Source organism: Leptopilina heterotoma, unplaced genomic scaffold (genome assembly GCF_015476425.1).
Source record: "Leptopilina heterotoma isolate Lh14 unplaced genomic scaffold, ASM1547642v1 Lhet_44, whole genome shotgun sequence".
In the NCBI taxonomy this organism is placed as follows: domain Eukaryota; kingdom Metazoa; phylum Arthropoda; class Insecta; order Hymenoptera; family Figitidae; genus Leptopilina; species Leptopilina heterotoma.
Genome location: NW_025111084.1, coordinates 3,528,684 through 3,548,754, shown reverse-complemented (window position 1 = coordinate 3,548,754; position 20,071 = coordinate 3,528,684). Strand labels below are relative to the sequence as shown.

Sequence of the window (20,071 nt, the reverse complement as noted above, 5' to 3'; positions counted from 1 at the left end):
ATCTTTACTACTTAAATTTACTGAATTCAAAATTTAATAAAAAAAATTCTGTCTCGCTGAATTTTTTTTATTAAATTAAATTAAATAAATTGTTTTACTTTTATTTTGAAATTTATAGCCATTGGCTGACCAAAATCGACTTATACTACTGATTAAAAGTTACTATATTTTCCATAACTTTTTTCAACACTAAAATAAAAATTAGTGAATGAAAATTGATTCTGTTTTATGAAAAAGAGAACCAAATAAAATAATTTTTGCTACTTTAAGAAAAAAAAATTGGAAAATAAATTGCTGGCATTTTGTCTGAATAAAACTGAGTTCTACTACTGTACGAAAAAATTTTCTATTATTTTATTTTATTTCTGAAATTTTCTTCTTTAAGTCTTATAAGAAACAAATGTCTGACCAAAAAATAACTTTCACTACTGTGAGAAAATGTTGAAAAATAAATTATTCGAATTTTGTCTGACTGAAACTGACTTTTACTACTATACGTAAAATTTTCGGTATTTTAATTTAAAACTCAAATTTATTACTGCAAGACTTCTAGGAAACAAATGTCGGATAAAAAAATAACTTTTAATAAATGTGAAAATGTTGAAAAATAAATTATTCGAATTTTGTCTGACTGAAACTGACTTTTACTACTGATTGGAAAGTACTATGTATATGTTCCATCTAACTATAACTTTTCTCCACTCGCAAATAAAAATTAGTTAGTAAAAATATATTGTATTTTACCAAAACAAAAAAAGCCATTTTGTCTGACTAGATCTGGCCTTCTACTACTTTCACTTAAATTACATTTCATTTAGAATAAAATTCCAATTCGATTAAAAATTTTAGAACTATTCAAATTACAATTTTAGTAACTTCGCACTTTATTTTTTTAATTAAAAAGTAAATTATTAATTTCCGATATATTTTTAAGAGAAGAAAGAAGAAGAAGAAAATAAAAAAGGAAAACAATAGATTTTAAAATACGAAAAAAAAATTTTAATTTGCTAAATAAATTATATTTTCACATTCTACATACGTTATCAAAATCACATTAAAAACTTGACATCGCAAAATTGATCTGTAAATAATGCAATTTAAACTGTACTTCATTACAAGCATTTATATTTTAATGTTACATAAAAAGCTAAAATTTTGATGCAATTTTTTTTTCGTATTAAACTTACTTTTAGTAGATCAATATCAATGTTGGTTAAAATTGATCGTTTATATAAAGTACTCAAGCTTAGGGGAAGATTTTTCTTTATACTTTAGATATAAATTTTTTTCTCTCTTCTCTGTCTTTTTTATTTTATTTATTTATTTTTTTTTTTTTGTTGAAAATTTATTTTACGACAAAAGAGATTTTATGACCTAGATTTCGATATGGGAAAATTATAAATTATATTTAACGATCACAATTGTAAATGTCAGTCAATTTAGTTTATTTCCTTGTTTAAAAAATAATGGTAATTTTTTGTTTTTAAAAGTAATAATGATAAGGATAATGATGTCATTTATGTAAAATACGATTTTTTGTAAAGCGAAAAAAAATTAGTGTATTAAAATACACGATTTGTGTGACCTTGAGATTTTTTCTTCCTTTTTTTTGACAAAACACATAAAGGGACAAATTTGCATTGTAAACAAATGTGAAAAATTAGTCAAGTCACTGAAAGAGTTTTCAGTTCACGGATTAATAATGCTCATTTACATATTTGAATCACAATGTCAGAGGGTGCATAATTAAATCAGTTGACATTGATTTTCGACAGACCTTTCAAGGACAATGGGGATGATTTCTTTCTTAATTGTTAGATATTAAGGAAAATTAAATTAAGCAAATGGTCACTAATTCTTTTTTTCCTTTATTTCTAATTATTTTAATTATTTAATTTTTATTTCCTGATTTTAATTTTTTGTTTTTTGAAATTTTATTTTCCGTGTTTATATTTTTTATTATTATATAATTTTTTATTTATTAATTAAATTATAATTAAGTTATAGTTAATTATAATTGCAAACATAAGCTCAAATGGTGACAAATCTAAAAAATTTATTAACTATTTTTATTTATTATTTTATTTTAATTTTGCATTGACGCTTTAAATTTTGAAAGAAGATACAAATTATAAACACTCGTAAAATAGAAATTCAGGAAATGAAAGAAAACTTGGAATATTGTTAAGAATTTTCCATCAAGAATGAAAGAGAAATTATGCAAAGTTTTTACCTTTTTTTCTGTAAAAAAATAGTATTTTATACAAAATTTCAAGTTCTTCTAGAAATAAAGGAAAAACGTTTTTATAAGTCTCTTTTTTTAAAGAATATTTTTAGTTTCTATTGAAAAAAATAAAGAAATAAGTAAAAAAATATTTGTCACAATTTCAACTTCTAATCACGATTTTTTAACAAAATTCTATTATTAAAAAAAACACAATAACTCGCAATATTTCTATTTCTCAATTACAATTTTTTTTAACAAAATTAGAAATGTTAATAGACATTATTTTTAAATTTTGAGTATCTATTGAAATTAAAAATAGAAAATACACGCTCGTTATTTTATTATTTTAAAGTTTAATTTAAATATTAATATAAATTTAAATATTTAAATTATTTCATTATTCTTTACTATTATTTTATTATTTATTAATACAAAAATGTATAAAAAATAAGTTTGAACGTAAATGTGTTTTGATAAAATTGTAATTGTAATTGTAATTGCAATAAATTATATTAAACAGTATTATTAAAATAGTAATATTTAGTGAAATATAAAATTATATTTATATAACAAAATATAATTATATTTATCATTTTAATAATACATGTTTCTAATAGTGGAAGTATGCTAATAATATTAATGATATATCTCTAATAAATAAGAATATCTTTTTCTATTTCTGGCTACGACAAACAATACTATATTTCATTGTCAATATGCCACTATATTTTGTCATGCCTTATTTATTGACAAGCCTTGTCGACTTTCTAATTCCGAAACTAGTTTGCATTATCAAAAAGTACAATATTAAACATTGAAAAAAAATTTTTTTTTTCTTAAAAAATAAGTAGACAACCAAAAAAATGTCTTAATTAAATATATTTTTTAAGTGAATTAAACCGGGGTATAAATAAATATAAATTAAAAAAATTATTGAATTAATAGACATTTTGTGAAATCCAACTGAAAATAATTAAATTTGTTAAAGAATTTCATTAAAAACTTTTTAACAAATCGAATTTTCAAGTATTTTGATTTAATAATTAATAAATAATTGAATTTTATAAAGAGTCACATTCTGTATTCATGTCTCTTAGTGGGAAGATTAATAATTAAAATTTTTATTAGTTAATTTAAGAAAAGATACACATTTAAACGTATTTTATAAAATTGAATTTTCGCAAAGTTTTTTTAAAAATTCTGAAAAATAAGATTTTTGAAATTTTTAAATTTTATTGTTTCAAGATAATTGAATTTTTATAAAGAAATAATTGAAAATTTTTGAAATAATTGAATTTTCTTTACATTCTATTAAAAATAATCCAATTCTTTTAATTTTATTTAAATTTTGTTAGTCACCGTAATTATAATTTTATTTTTAAAAATTTCTTTGCAATTTATTCAATTATTTTTATAAATAGTAAAACTCATTGCAGAATTTCAATTATTTTTAATACAATTTTAATCGAATTCCTCGAAAAATGTAATTATTCTTAAAAATTTTATTAAATTTCGTCGAAAGAATTCAATTATTTCTAGAAACTGTAAAAAAAATTCTTCTCAAGAATTCAATTATTTCCATAAATAGCAAATTCTTCAAATTTACTAAATTCTTTTGAATATTATTTTTAAAAAATATTTTTAAAAAATTCTTCACGAGAATTCAATTATTTTCATAAATTTCCATAAAATTCTTCGCAGAAATTCAATTGTATTTAAAATTTTTTTAAAATTCTTCCCAAAATTTCAATTATTTTTAGAAATAGTTAAATTGTTCATCAAAATTCAATTATTTTCAAAAATTTAATAAAATTCTACGCAAACATTTAATTATTTTCATAAATAATAACTTTTTTTGGAAAGATTCAATTACTTTTATAAATAGTAAAATTCTTTGCAGAAATTCAATTAGTATCAATACATTTTAATAAAATTAAATTAATTAAATTTTCAATTATAATTATGAACAGACAAGATTATTTTAAAAAATTGAAAAAATTCTTTGTTTAATTCAATTATTTTCCAAATTTTTAATTAAAATTATTAAAGAATATTCGAAAAATTTAAAGAAACTCGTCAAAAGAATTTAATTATTCGTAAAAATTTTTGGTTGATTGTATAACAAAGATAATTTATTCAAATATATTGTTTTCTCTTAGTGAAATTATTTTTTAGATTTTTGCCATTTAAATATTTTCAGAAAATTTTTTTTACTTTTTTCCATCAGAAAAAAAACTGATTCTCACATTTTTTTTCTTCTAGAAAATAATATCGTATAAAAAGAATTTTTTTTTTGTGGAATTCAATTTGAAAAATTGATATAAAATGAAAGTGGTTTTGAAAAAATTCATTTTTCCTCGTTTTTTTTTTTTTTGATTCTATTATGTAAGTAAAATTTGAAAAAAGAGAGGTATCATCTTAATATTTCTTATGTAAGTTTGAAAAACATTTTTTGAAAAACATGTCAGAAGTTTATATAAGAAATTTTACGAATTGACTTATTTTTTAATTTTATTCTCTCCTCGCGCGTTCGAAAGTAATAAAAGTGTAAGTAATAAACCATATTGGAGATAGAAACAAAATCCTCTTTTCGTAACGGGAAAACAAGTTAAAATAACTTTTCTTTTTTAACTTTTTATTTTCTCTGGGTTTTTTTTTCCTACTTTTTTGTGTGTGCCAACTATGTACATATATGTATGAAAATCCGAATAAGCTGTGAGAATTTCGTCTGCGGGAAACTGGGCTAAAAACTTTTGGCTCTTCCAATTATACGTACACGAATTTATAATCTCTTAATGTTATATGTGCACGGAGAAAAGTGACATTTTTATGCTCTTTATGCTTGTTATTTTAAATCTCATTTTAACAGCGCATGAGTTTAAATTATCGCTGAACGTAATAATTGTCTTAAACAGAAATTTGTTTTTCCTCTCGTTTATTTTTTTGAAAATTCTTATATTTTTATTTAGCTTCTTTGAAATCATTTTTTTGCGGAAGTTAAATCTGTTTTTTATTTACTGTATGAATTTTTCAAAATGACAATTTTTTTTATGAAACGATAAATTTTATACAAAATTTACAATTTAAAGTTTTTATAAAAACTTGTAATTTGAATTTTATAAAAAATTTGTAATTTAAAAATAAAAATTTGTATTTTTCTATTTTTTGTTTTTTTAATATAAAATCTATTGTTTGTTTAAAAAAAGAACATTTTGCGATATTTTTAAAAATATTCTTCGGCTACTGATTAATTGTCCTTGCACTCAAATATTTAACTTTTGATTGAAAGCCAAAAATAAATATATATGTGACAATTTAAAATTTATAATTTTCTTATATAATATTAATTCATCGTTTTTAATATTGATAATGAACTAATATTGTTTTAAATTCAAAAAATCTAATTTTAAAAGTGTTTCCTTGAAGTACACGAAATCAAGCGCAAAATTTAATTTCACTTCTCTGATTGATTAAAAAACTATTTTTAACTTGTGACTCAGGAGAAAAAAAATTTCATTTGGTTCCTTAACGTTCAATATTTGCGATTAAAACTTAAAACTTAAAAAGTTTCAAGTTACAAAAACTTTTATACAAAATTAAATTTTCGAAAATTAAATTTAAAAATTTAGAGTAGAGAAAAATTGAAAAGCATAATTGAAAAAGTTTTTTTTAAGTATATAATGAAAAAATAGGAAATAAATAATAATGAGCTGGGTAAAAAATGGAAAATTAATAATTAATGAGTTTATTAAAATTAAAATGGAATTAAAATAAAAGAATATAATTAGTTTTAAATTTATTTATAATTCTGCTACTAATGATAATAATAATACTATTATTAAATTTATTTAATTAATTTCATTATTTATTTGTATATTTCTTTATTATTTTTATTCGTTTATTTATTCATTTATTTGTTTGTTTATTTATTTATTCGTTTAATTATTTTTTTTATTAATAATGAAAAATTGCTGAAATGGGAGTGTGATGAAAATTTTTTATAAAGTGTAAAGTAAAGGAAAAGTACATTATAATGAAATGATAACCGGTGTGTCCTTTCTCAAGAACGTCTTTTGAATTTAAATGGAATTTTGCATTTTCACCTCCTGCATTTGAAATTATTACTAAATAATTAAATATACGCGAGATCTATATTTTACAGACGAGCCCTTGAAGCATCTTGTCATCAAAATTGAAAAACAGATGCGAAATTTATATTTTCCAAGTTTCGACATTTTTAACTTACAAATTATTTACTTCATTTGTTACATTTCCAAATTTTTTTTTTTTGTACTGAAAATCTTAATTAGAAAACTTTTCTTTGAAATTAAAATTATTAAATATTATTTATATAATTTATCGAAATTTCAATTTTAACCAATTATTTTCAATACAATTCTTCTTAAGAATTCAATTATTTTCATAAATAATAAAATTTTTCTCGAGAATTCAATTATTTTAAAAAATTTTGTTAAAATGATTTATAAATTTGAAAAATTATAATAAAATTGAATACAATTAATTTCGTAAAATATATAACACTCCTCCTAGGAATACAATTATTGTCAAAAATGTTTGTAACAATCTTTTAAACAATTCAATTATTTTCCTAAAATATAAAATTCTTCGAAACAACTCAATTATTTAAGAAATTTTAATAAAATTTTTCCTAAGAATTCAATTCTTTTCGAAAATAAAATTTTTCACTGGAATTTAATTATTTCAAAAAAATGTAATAAAATTCTTCGTTAGATTTCAATTATTTTTTAATTGAAATTTTTTTAAGTTTTAATTTTTAATTATTTTTAATTTTTTAATGAAATTTCTGAATGGAATTTAATTATTTTCAAAAAGTTTTAAAAAATTCTGAGAAATCCAATTATTTAAAAAAAATTTGAATTATATTCTTCACAAGAAATTACTTTTTTCATGAATAATAATATTTTTCTCCGGAATTCAATTCTTTAAAAAAATTTTTAAAAAATTTGTTGCAAGAATTCAATTACTTTTATAAATAACAAAACCAATCGCAGGATTCAAATTATTTTTTATACAATTTTAAATAAAGTGATAGAAAATTGCACTTATTCTTAAAATTACTTTTTAAATTCGCCGAAAGAATTCAATTATTTTTAAAAATTTTAATAAAGTTTTTCATAAAAATCCAATTTTAAGAAATATTTAATATTTAATAAATTATTTATCTTTGTATTTAAATAATGTAATTCTCAAAAAATTTTCTAATAAAAATTGATTAAAAAATGAATTTTACTTAAAACTTTAGGTTATTATTGAATATGAAGAACATTATAGCGTGAATTTTTAGAAATAATTGAATTTCGAAAAGGGTTTAATAATATTCTCATAGTAATTGAATTTCAGGTTTGAATATTCTTCAGGGTCAGGGAAAAAGTCAAAATCAGTCAGGAGAAATTCTGGAAATCAGAGAAAATTCAGGGAAAACAAAATTAAAATTTTGTGCCAATCCTGTTATCAGAGGCACACAAATAATATTTATAGAAAAAAATTGTTTTAATCTCTTTTCATAAAAAGCTAATAAAATTCAAGGGCGGCAAAACTTGTAATTCGAGCGCGTTTCTGCAAAATAATACCGGTAAAAAATATCATTATCAATAAATATAAATGTAGTGTTGCGCTTATCATTTTGGTCATTTATAAATATGCGGATAATAGGAGGCACGTGAGAGAGATATATCTGAAGCCGATAACCGTGCGTCCGCTTTTGTTTTCTCTCTCTTGTTTATCGACAAAAGACAGCGATCGTACCGATTGAGTGAAGGTATTTTTTTTACATTTAAAAAAAAATTTGTAGGTGCGCGCGAGAAAAAAATGAAATTGGTGCTCTGATAATGTAGAGATAGTCGATAGTTTTGCGAGAGTTGAAAACTGCACATATAATGAGCGGGCATTCATGCACTTTGACTTCCGGTTCTTCAAAAATCACTGCGACGCCTCTATTTGTCCTCTTTTTGGGGATTTTTTTTTATTTTTCCAAACTCTTGACCTGAATAGAAGACTGATTTTTCAGCATTGACCCTTTTTTCTTGGTCGAATGGGCAACGAAAGTTGAACACATATATATAGGAGAAGGAAAAAATTTGAGCGAAAAACGTTTTCCTATACGTTTGCCAATTTCTTTCTGTTTTCAGTCTTTTTACACTTGTGGACAGAAAGTTTCTTGATTCTTAAAATATTTTTTTTTGTTAGGAAAAAATTGCGACACGCTAGGGACAGTTTTTAAAAAATTTTTATTTAAAGATAAATAAATTTACTATAACCTACTATTTACTACTTTTTTTACGATTTGCTACTATTTAAATAATTTTTTTCCTCATCTTTTTTTCCTTTTTGTAAAATATTTGTAAAAATAAATTTTTTTTCCAAAACTGAACTGTTTTTTTACAAATATTTTTCCAATTCTCATCATTTGAGCTAAAAAATTCTCTCATCGCTCTATAACTTTCATACGTAGTAGTTAATTTTACTCTCTCTGTCTCTTGTTCTCTCAATTGTTGGAGAAAAAAGTGACTAACAAAACATGTAAAATTGTATCTATATTTGTTTTAAAACTACAAAACAAGTACATATATGGGGAGAGATAATAATTCATCTCCAAACAAACAAAAACAAAAAAACCAAGAGAGAAAATTTTTAGTGATTGAATTTCTGTCAAAGAAAATTTTTTATGCTTAATTAAAATCAACTGAATTGATGCAATTTTTTTTTTGTTACGCTGAGTTGATTCGCCTTTGTTTTTAAATAGAAAACGAATTTGAATTTCAATTATTTGTTTCGAGAATGCGATATGATGATAAAACACGAATCAAATCTTGATAAAATTTTGGTTTTCAATAACTTTATCGTCAAAGTGGTTAATGAAGTGTGTGACACAAAATGTTTATTAATAGTTACTTATATAACTGTAGGCAACAATATTTCTAGTTTTTTTCTCTCTCTTTTTCAGAGTTTAATATTTTTTTATTTAGAGTCGAGTTTCGAAAGGCGAAAAATTGTGATATAGCTGTGAAATGACAAAAATTATAATGCATTTTTTTCTTAAAATTGAAATTCTCATGTAGAATTTTATTAAAAAAATTTTAAATAAATAAATAAATTAATTTTCTTATGAATTCTAATATTAATTAATAAATATTTTATCATCCTATTTGATATAATGTCGAGCAGAGAATCCACCAAGTTTGGCAGTAATTCAACGAGTTGTTGATAAATGCTAATGTTTCTTTTTACAGAGTTTTGGCATTTATTACATTACTTATATATATAAATATTGAAAATAAATTTTTCAATCCCTTGAAGAATTCATTTTGTTGGACACTTTTTCTGGACCAATTTTGAAACGTCCTAGATTTTTGCTCTATATGAGCGAGATGAGAGAGAATTCGGTCAACCTCGTTGAAAGATATACGGAAAATGAAAGCGCGCAGAGATCAATTCAAGAGAAAACAATGTATATATGGCACGATTACTCTTTGAAAGAAAATAATATGCGCCCCTCCCTTGGCGTTAAGCCGAAATTTCCCTCAAAATGACCTGCGATGAGTCTGGGTCAAAATCTTCGACGCCAAACAGTTTAATGTTACTAAAAATCTCCCAAGATTTCTACTAAATTTTAGTAATTTTCGTAGATAAAAAATTAAAAATATTTTCTATTATATAAGAAATATTTTCTTATTTATTCTATTTTCTATTTTAATTACTAATTAAAATTACTAATTAAAAATTCTACTAACCGGGAAAACCGGAAAATAGTCGGGAATTTAATTTAAACTGGGAATATGCCATGAACTGTAAAAAAAATTCTTCTCAGGAATTCAATTATTTTCATAAATAGCAAAATTCTTCAGACTTGCTACATTCTTTTGAATATTATTTTTGAAAAAAAATTCTTCACAAGAATTCAATTATTTTTATAAATTTCCATAAAATTGTTCGCAGAAATTCAATTATATTTAAATTTTTTTCAGACTTACTAAATTCTTTTGAATATTATTTTTGAAAAAAAATTCTTCACAAGAATTCAATTATTTTCATAAATTTCCATAAAATTCTTCGCAGAAATTCAATTATATTTAAATTTTTTTTAAATTCACCTCAAAATTTCAATTATTTTTAGAAATAGTTAAATTGTTCATCAAAATTAAATTATTTTCGAAAATTTTAATAAAATTCTACACAAACATTTAATTATTTTCATAAATAATAACATTCTTCGGAAGGATTCAATTACTTTTATAAATAGTAAAATTCTTTGCAGAAATTCAATTATTTTAAAATAATTTAACAACAAATTATTCACAAGAATTCAATTATTTCCACAAATAATGAAATTCTTTGCTACAGCAAAGTAATTCAATTATTTTCAATAACAAATATTTTAATAAAATTTTACAGAAGAATTCAATAATTAAAAAAAGTTTTAATAAAATTCTTCTCAAAAAATTTAATTATTTTCATAAAGATTTAAATTTTCCCAGAAATTCAATTATTTGAAATACAATTTTCATAAAATTTGAATTTAATAAATGAATTATTGAAAACAATTTTTATAAAATTCTTCGAAAAAAAAAACATTTTTAAATAATTTTGATAAAATTTTTTTATCAGAATTAATCTATTTTCAAATATAATTGAAATTTAATTCCAGAATGAAAAGAATTGAATTATTTTCAAAATTTTTAATAAAAAAATCCTTCAAAAACACATTTTAATAAAATTCGTTACAAGAATTCAATTATTTTCAAAAATAATAAACTTCTTAGCAATAATTCCATTATTTTTGTAAATAATAAAATTCTTAGTAAGAATTCAATTATTTTCGAAAATACTGAAAATCTCAGCAAGAATTCAATTATTTTCATATAATTGTAGAAATAAATTAGTTTATTATTAGAAATTCAATTAGTATCAATTTATTTTAAGAAAAGTGAATTAATCAAATTTTCAATTATAATTATGAATAGACAAGATTATTTAAAAAATATTGCCAAATTTCTTTGTTTAGTTCAATTATTTTCCAAATTTCTAATTAAAATTATTAAAAAAAACATTATATTCGAAAAATTTGAAGATACTCGTCAAAAGAATTTAATTAATCATAAAAACTGTAATAAAAATTTTGGAAGCTCTTTGTAGTTTTATTTGTGTTCGATATCATGTAAATTTATATTTGATGAGAAAAATAACGGGAAAAATTAGGACAAAACTGGGAAATAACCAGGAATTTTGTTGAACGAAAATAGTAGACACCCTGAATTAGTTAATTTTCATTTTAATTAGTAAAAATAAAATGTTCAACTACTGAATAAGATAGTTGCGTGTTAAGTTGAAAGTCAGTAAATTTTTCCTGCTTTTATTTTCCATTAAAAATTGAAGTGGTTGTTTTCTGTAGTTAAAAAAATCAGAGGAGTTAAATTACAGTAAAAATTTAGTAAAAGTGGGACTAATCTGAATTAGTGAGCGATCCTCGTCACTAATTTAAATATAAGAGAGCAAGAAAAAGGAGAAAAAAATGAAATAAAACAGTCAACAGATGTGTATGGGGAGGGACATTTACATTGATTAAAATCGATACGTGTGTATTTTTGGTGGTGACACAATATTATTGATAAAACAAATAGATATAAATATATATGCTACATATTCGCAGACAATGTACATATAAAGTCATTTGGAAACGGTTGAATTACCCTCTGCATCTCGTCGGCGAGATGATATAGGAATAGGTGTGTAACAACGAGTGTAGGAATAGTGGTGAGCACAGGGGTAAATAAGAGAAAAAGGGGGACAGAGAGGGACAAAGATAAAGAGAGACATAGATAGAGAGGGAGGAGAAGAGAGGACTCTGGCCTGATGCCGTTGCCTGGCCTTCCACTCGATCAAGCATGATTGAGATCGATCGACACGACACAAAAGAGAGTTGCTCGACACGAAGCTAGCGTGATAGTAATAAAGGTTAATTATAAAGAGAGTTACCTGGAACGCGAAAGAACCTCCGTGCAGTGGCATAAATCCAACATAGGGTCCTCTCCTCTCTACAGTCTACACATATACCCAAATGCATAACCATCCACTTTTATCGATAATCCGGACATTTTACATCAGTAAACTGCAGCGTAAACATGAATATCCGATCGACAATAATTTCTTCTGCTAATCCCGACAATGCTTTTTTTCCTCCTTTTTTTTTTGTTTTCCTTTTGCTCTGACCGTTGATTAAAAATTCATCTTGTTGGTTGGTAAAATCAATATTAACGAAAAGGGATTTAGAATAGTGTTCTACTGATTATTAAATTCCGAAAATCGGAAAATGCGCACTGCACGAATTTAACAACTCTCTAGAATGGTGCTTATGGTTATGGTTCTTTTTATTCTGATTCAGATTTTGATTCTGGTTCCGAAATTAAATACCTAATGCAACAAGTAGTAGCCAAAATTAAGAAAGGTTGGAAACAAATTACAAAAATCTGTAGAATGCAACTCGAAACATGTTTCTGGTGCTAATTTTTGATATTAGAGACCGAAAGCAAAAAGTAGTAGCCAAAATTCACAAAGGTTGAAAACAAAGTGCAAAAATCTGCACAATGCTACTCGAAATGCGTTTCTGGTGCTAATTTTTAAAATTAGAAACCGAAAGCAACATGTTTCTGCTGTTAATTTTTGGAATTAGAAACCGAAAGCAACATGCTTCTGCTGTTAATTTTTGGAATTAGAAACCTAAAGCAACATGCTTCTGCTGTTAATTTTTAAAATTAGAAACCGAAAGCAACATGTTTCTGCACTTAATGTTATGAAATTAGAAACCGAAACCAACAAGTAGTACCCAAAATTAAGAAATTACTATAAAAATTTATCAAATCTGTACAAAGCCATTCCTAACATGATTCTAATTTTGAAATCAGCAAAACAACTAAGCAAATAGTATACAAAAAATTCAAAAAAGGGAAACTATTTAAGAAATGTGCACAATGCTAATTGTAATATAATTTCAGTTCTGAAATTAAAAACCCAATGCTACGAGCATTGTTAAACAAAACGCATATTCTACAAAAATATATAATTGTTGAATGAAAAGCAAATAATGTTTAAAATCTGTATGAAAAAAAATTACTTCGATTTGTCATGAGATGTGCTCTTATTGCTTCATAAAAGTTTGTCTTGCATTCAAATCCGCACTTTAATACCCACAATTACCCCAGATTCAAGTTTTTATTTACATTTTTATTAAACTGTTAAAATTAAATTACACAGGTATTGGTTTTAAATAAATATTCAAGTGAAAATTAAATAAAAAATATCTAGAGAGGTACAACAAAGAATTTTTATTTCAATAATTCACATTTAAAGGGGCGAGAGTACAAATTCATTTACCAATTAAATGGTTAATTTTTTTTAATTTTAGTAGAAAACCGCACTAAATATAGTAAAAATGTTACTAATTGTTTTGCAGGAAAACTCAAACTTTACAGTAAAGATATGTTACCAATTTGATTGTAATCTATTAATTAAAAGAGTGGAACTTTTCTCTTTCGATTAATAAATATTTTACCACAAAATAATTAGTAATACACTGAAAAAAAATTATTTGATTGAAATAACCGATTACTTGTCTATTATCAAATAAATATTTACTTAATTCAAATAATATTTACTTAATTCAAATAATTTTTACTTAATTCAAATAAATCATATATTTGAATCAATAGTTTCAGTATTTGAAGCAAATATAATTTAATTGAGTCAAATAAAAATTATTTGATACAAGTAAATATTTATTTGACAATAAATATTATTCTTTAAATAAGAAAAAATTTTTTTTCGTAAATTTTATTTTAATAAATAACTTAATAATTTAACAACTTATTCAGCAGTGAACTTAAATTTGATTTTAATTAACTTTTAATTATTTGTTTCAGATTGAGTGGTGAGTGCTTTGATCAGTATTTGTAACATTTTGAACCTCGATCATAAATCATGTGACTGGCAAAATGAAAAAATTTATCGCACTGGAATTTTAAGTGGTAAGTTCTGTTTAAAATGAACTTTTTAATCTTTCGGTTGTATTTCATTTTTATATGTACATACAATGAAATTTTCAAGTGCTTTCCGTATTGATTTTTTACAATTTTTATTTGCGCTCTTATTTTTAAATACCAATTTTTAATTTTTTCTAAAGTCATAATTTTTTATTTGAAATTATTTTATTTCGCTTTGTTAAAATTGTACTATTTTGTTTTCTTTATTGTCTTGTGTTCTTTTATTATCTTTAATGTGTTCTTTTATTTTTCTATTGTATTCTTTTATTTTTCTATTGTGTTCTGCTATTTTTTTTTATTTTGTTCTTTTATTTTTTTTTATTCTGTTCTTTTACTCTGTTTATTATATATTTTTATTTTTTTATTATCTTCTTTTAGTTTTTATTGTGTTCTGTTATTTTTTTATTATGTTCTGTTATTTTTTTTATTTTGTATTTTTATTTTTTTGAATCTGTTCTTTTATATTTTTTATTGTGTTCTTTTATTTTTTTTTATTCTGTTCTTTTCTTCTGTTTATTATATTCTTTTATTTTTTATTGTCTTCTTTTATTATTCTATTGTGTTCTTTTTTTTATTGTGTTCTGTTATTTTTTTTTTATTATGTTCTTTTATTTTTTTGATTCTGTTCTTTTATTTTTCTATTGTATTCTTTTATTTTTCTATTATGTTCTGTTATTTATTTATTTTTTTTTTTATTGTCTTCTTTTATTTTTCTATTGAGTTCTGTTATTTTTTGATTGTCTTTTTTATTTTGTTTATTGTATTCTTTTATTTTTTTTATTGTGTTCCTTCATTCTGTTTATTGTACCTATTCTTTTATTTTTCTATTATATTCTTTAATTTTTCTATTGTGTTCTTTTATTTTTTATTGTGTTCTGTTATTTTTTTTTTATTGTCTTCTTTTATTTTTTTATTGTCTTCTTTTATTTTTTATTGTCTTCTTTTATTTTTAATTGTCTTCTTTTATTCTTTATTATCTTCTTCTATTTTTTATTGTCTTCTTTTATTTTTCATTCTGCTCTGTTATTTTTTTAGATTTTCTTCTTTTAATTTTTTCTTATTGTTATTAGTCTTATTATTTTTTCCTTTATTTCTTTTTTGTCTTCTCTTATTTCTGAAAAATTGGTTTTTTCATTTTTTGAAATTGTCTTATTCGCAATAATTTTATCTCCACTGAAATATTATAGAATAGAAAAATTAGATTTAATAACGAAAGAAAAAAAATACCAGATGAGTCAATCAGGAGCTTATTAGCTACAGAGGCGTAACTATAAGTTTGAAGTGAGTATTACACTGACTTTCGAACTTTATAGTTAAATTAGCCGCAACTTCTCCTTACCGTATATTCGAAATTTTGATGAAATAGTTAGAATTCAAACTTAATGGCTACACATTTTCCATAATAATTAATAATCCTTTGTGATTATGTTTATATCTTAGTTTCAATTTTTTTTTTGCCTTGGAACATTCACTCAAAACAGAGGAATAAAAAGAAAGGTTTTACCTTTAAAAAAGGTGAAACCTTTTTTTTTATTTCTCTCTTTTCAGTGCAAAAAAAACGAAATTCAGAAAAATATTTCCTTTACCGATAATTTTATTTTTCGATAATTTCAATAAATCGAAGAAAATTTATTGACCTTCTTATAGACGCTGCTATCTTCATGTTTAAAGATGAAATTGATATTTCCCTTGCGTTTTAAAACCTATATTCAGGAAAGAAATTGAAAAACACATTACAAAGTATAGAGAAAAAGTTAGCATGTATATAATAAAACTTTGGTTATAAATCAACAAATTTTTATTTTTATTTTCCGGAAAAAAATGGAGAAAGAGAAAAGAATGTCAATTTTAATTCAACCTTGACCTGTATTTCTAATTTTTATTCGCTATAGGCAAAAATTATTTGTTTCCCTCAGAAAAAAAAGGAAAATATTCCCCCAAATTATAACATAAAACCAACACAGACGCTTTTGTTTTCTTTTCAAGCCACCTAAATAGCTTTTCATAAAAATGACATTTTTTAAGGATACTTCTCCGCTCTTTTTTTTCATTAACAGCTTGAAAAAAATTGTCTTCATTCATAAAATATGTAATATAATGGTCTTTTGTTAGGGTTTTTTTTTTAAATTAAAGCAACCTCTTGAAAATTGTTTTCTTTTATTTATTTTCTTTTTTTTCTTTTTGCACATTTATTCAGAGGAATAACTCTCTCCTTTTAATCAACAAAATTGTTTCTTCATTTAGACCGGTTATAATTGAAATTTTGCCATTTCATTCAATTTCTTGATTGCTCATACTGATAATGGACGCAATCTTAAGTTTGGAAAGAGAATGAGAGAATATTTTGTACGAAGAAAATCCATCATTTCGTGTTCATGTTTCATTTAATCGAGGGGGATTTGTTCTTTTAAGAAATTATTATTATTTTGAATTTGTAATATTAATGTTGAGCAATAGTCACGCTAAGGAATATTGACACATCACGTGTACATTGAATGCCAATTAATCGATTCTAAACTGACATATTCTGCAACCTATCATCAATCAATATATATGACAACATTTAGATTGAATTTCCCTTTTAATTTAATAATTTAATTATGAAAATCTATATTATAATGATGAACGTAAATTGATTCAGTAAATTTTGTTCTCAATTTTCTGTTGTAAATTATTAAATTTTAACTTTATTTTAACTTTATTTTATCATTATTTCTAATAATTAAATTATTTTGTAATTTTTAAATATTAAATTATATTGAAATTATTTTTTAATCATTAAGTATTAAATTGTTTTAAAATTACATTTTATAATTATTTTCAAATATTGAATTATTTTGATATTAATTTATAATTATTTTATTTAGGTATTTATTTTTATTTTCGTTTATTTTTAAATCGTTTGATAGTTATTTTTAAATTGTTTTTTTCTAAATTTTTGAATTCTTTCGATAATATTTTAAAATATTAAATTATTAAACTGTTTTGATATTATTTTATAAATATTTTTAAATTATTAAATTGTTTAGAAATTATTTTGTCATTTTGAAATATTAAATTATTTTGAAACTATTTTATAATTATTTGCAAATATTTAATTTTTTTGACATTATTTTACAATTATTTTTGAATTATTAAATTATTTTGAAATACCTAATAGGTATTTTATAATTATTTTCAAATACTGAATTATTTTGATATTATTTTATAATTATTTAAAAAATTTTAAAATTGTTTTGAAATTATTTTTTAATTTTGAAATATTAAATTATTTTGAAATTATTTTATAATTATTTTCAAATATTGAATTATTATTGAATTATTTTTTATAATCACTAATTTAAATTCGTAAAAAATTCCACTAATTTCTTGTAATTTTTCATTTTTCACTAAAATTTGAGTAAAAAATTGAATTTTTTTTTTAAATTTAAAATTTTGTAAATTCTTAAAAATTTAAAGAAATTAGTGGATTTTTTTCTAATTCAAAATTTAAGAAGTAAGTAAAAAAAAATTTTTCAGTTAGTGAATAAAATAATATACTTTTACGAAGAAAATATTTTGTACTGTTTAGTTTTTTCACTAAATTTTTAATTAGGGGATTTTTCATTAATTAGAAATTTAGAGTGGGAAGGATATTTGTTTTTATTGTTATTTATCTTCTGTAAACACAAAAAGGTGAAGTGCATAAAATTGAAGTAGAATGCAAATTTCTGTTTATGTTGATTTGAACAGGACTTAATTATGTTTATGTACTTAAAGCATGTAATCTCAGTTTACTAGGGATCATTGTGATTTATCGTGGTGTGAAAATTCGAATATATTTCATAGGGAACTCGCACAGTAAATATAAATATCTCTGCAATTTTATGCTCTGCAATTTTTAATTTTAAGTAAATACATTTAAAGTAATTAATGTAATTTTTAATTCGAATTAAAATTTTTATTGAAGTCAATTTTAATTTAATGTAAATGAAGTAACTTCAAATTTGAAAAAAATTTATATTTCATTTAAAGTAAATTTAATTCAGAATAAATTTTAATTTGTAGTAAATTTTTGTTTGGTGTAAATTTTAATTTGGAGTAAATTATAGTTTTGTGTAAATTTTAATTCAGAGTAACTTGAAATTTGATGTAAAGTTTAATTCAGAGTAAATTTTATTTGCAAATAATTTTAATTTGGAGTAAATTTTTATTTTATATACTCTAAATACTTTGAAATTTTTAATTTCAACTAAGAATATTTAGTGTAATTAAAGAAAATTTTAATTTAGAGCAAATTTGTATCTAAATTGAAGTTTATTGAAATTAAATTTTAATTCAAAGTAAATTTTGAGTTTAGGGTAAATTTTAATTTGATGTAAATTTTAAATCAATGTAAATTTGTATTTTTAAATTTTAGTATAATGTAAAGTATATTTATTTTTAAATTAAGTAAATTTGAATTTATAGTAGGTATGATCATAAAGTTCTGAACATTCAAATGAACGAAATTCATTTTTTTTCTTCTTCAAATTAAATTTTTATTACAATATTTTTGTGTCACTGTGTGAATAAAATAAATTAAAAAGTTTCTCAATATAAAATTAAAGTTTTTAATTTTTATTGCAATCAGCAATTTCTGAAAATATTTTTAATGAAAAGTATTTCGTTCATTTGAACGTTCAAAACTTGTGGATCGTAGTGAACTTTTAATTTAAAGTAAATTGTTATTTAAAATACATTTTTATTTAAATTGCAGTATATTTAATTTGTAATAACAAATTAAAAAAGGTACATTTTAATTTGAAATATATTTGTATTTGGATTGAAGTAAATTTTAATTCAAAGTTAATTGTTTAATAGAGTAAATTGTAATTTAAATTAAATTTGTATTTCAATTGTAAATTTAATTTTTGAAAAATTTGGATTTGAATTCAATTCAATTTTAATTCGAAGTAAATTTTAATTTAGAGTAAATTGTAATTTAATGTAAATGTATATTTGAATCGAGGTAAATTTTAAATTATAGTAAATTGTAATTTACCGGAAAAAAATTATTTTTTTCGAAGAAAATTTTAATTTAAAGTCATTTTTTATATTTTAAGTGAATTTGTATTTTAATTGAAATAAATTTTAATATAAAGTAAATTTTTAATTTACATTCAATTAAAATTGAAACTGTGACAATTAAAGTTATCTTATTATCTGCATGAATATTCTTACCTGATTGTCCATGGCAATACTTTAGTCCCCTCAAAACTGATGCTCCTCAATTCGTATTTCGTTCTGTGACGAAGTGGCGATCCTGGTCCAGTATTTCCATAAATATTTCTTACACTCTTTGATGTTGGTCCACCTGGGAGAGCATGACGACGAGCTCCAACGCCTTCTTTAGGGCATTGGTTAGAATTTCTTTTGAAAGAACTCATCTTTCATTATTATTAATCCAAAGAAAAATTTTTTCTAAAAGCCTCTTCTTTTTCTTTTCTTTCTTCTCTCTTATTTTTTTTCCCTCCTCTCCTATATGTCTTCATAAATGAACGCTCAGAAAGAAAATAATTATCTTTTATTCATCAGGTACTATGAATATATATATAGAGTATTTTTTTTAATAGTGTAAAATCTTACAATTTCTATTTAAATATCGCAATTATTCTTCATTTATTCTTAATTTTTTTTAATTCTCATTTATTCTTCTCTTTAAATTTCTCCTTTATTTCTTCTTAATTTCTTCTAATTCTCATTTATTCTTCTACAGCATTGTTCTCTCTAAAACGAGACAATTTTTTCC

The 20,071-nt window shown here is 22.1% G+C and overlaps 1 protein-coding gene across 1 annotated transcript in view; it reads right to left on the bottom strand.

Annotated features, from left to right (window-relative positions):
* Window positions 1-20,071, bottom strand: part of LOC122507021 (GTPase-activating Rap/Ran-GAP domain-like protein 3) — a 58,340-nt gene extending 38,269 nt beyond the window's left edge. The window contains exon 1 of the mRNA XM_043619513.1: window positions 19,504-20,071. Coding sequence (XP_043475448.1) covers window positions 19,504-19,709 — 206 coding nt within the window. The 5' untranslated portion in view covers window positions 19,710-20,071. The remainder of the gene's footprint in view (window positions 1-19,503) is intronic.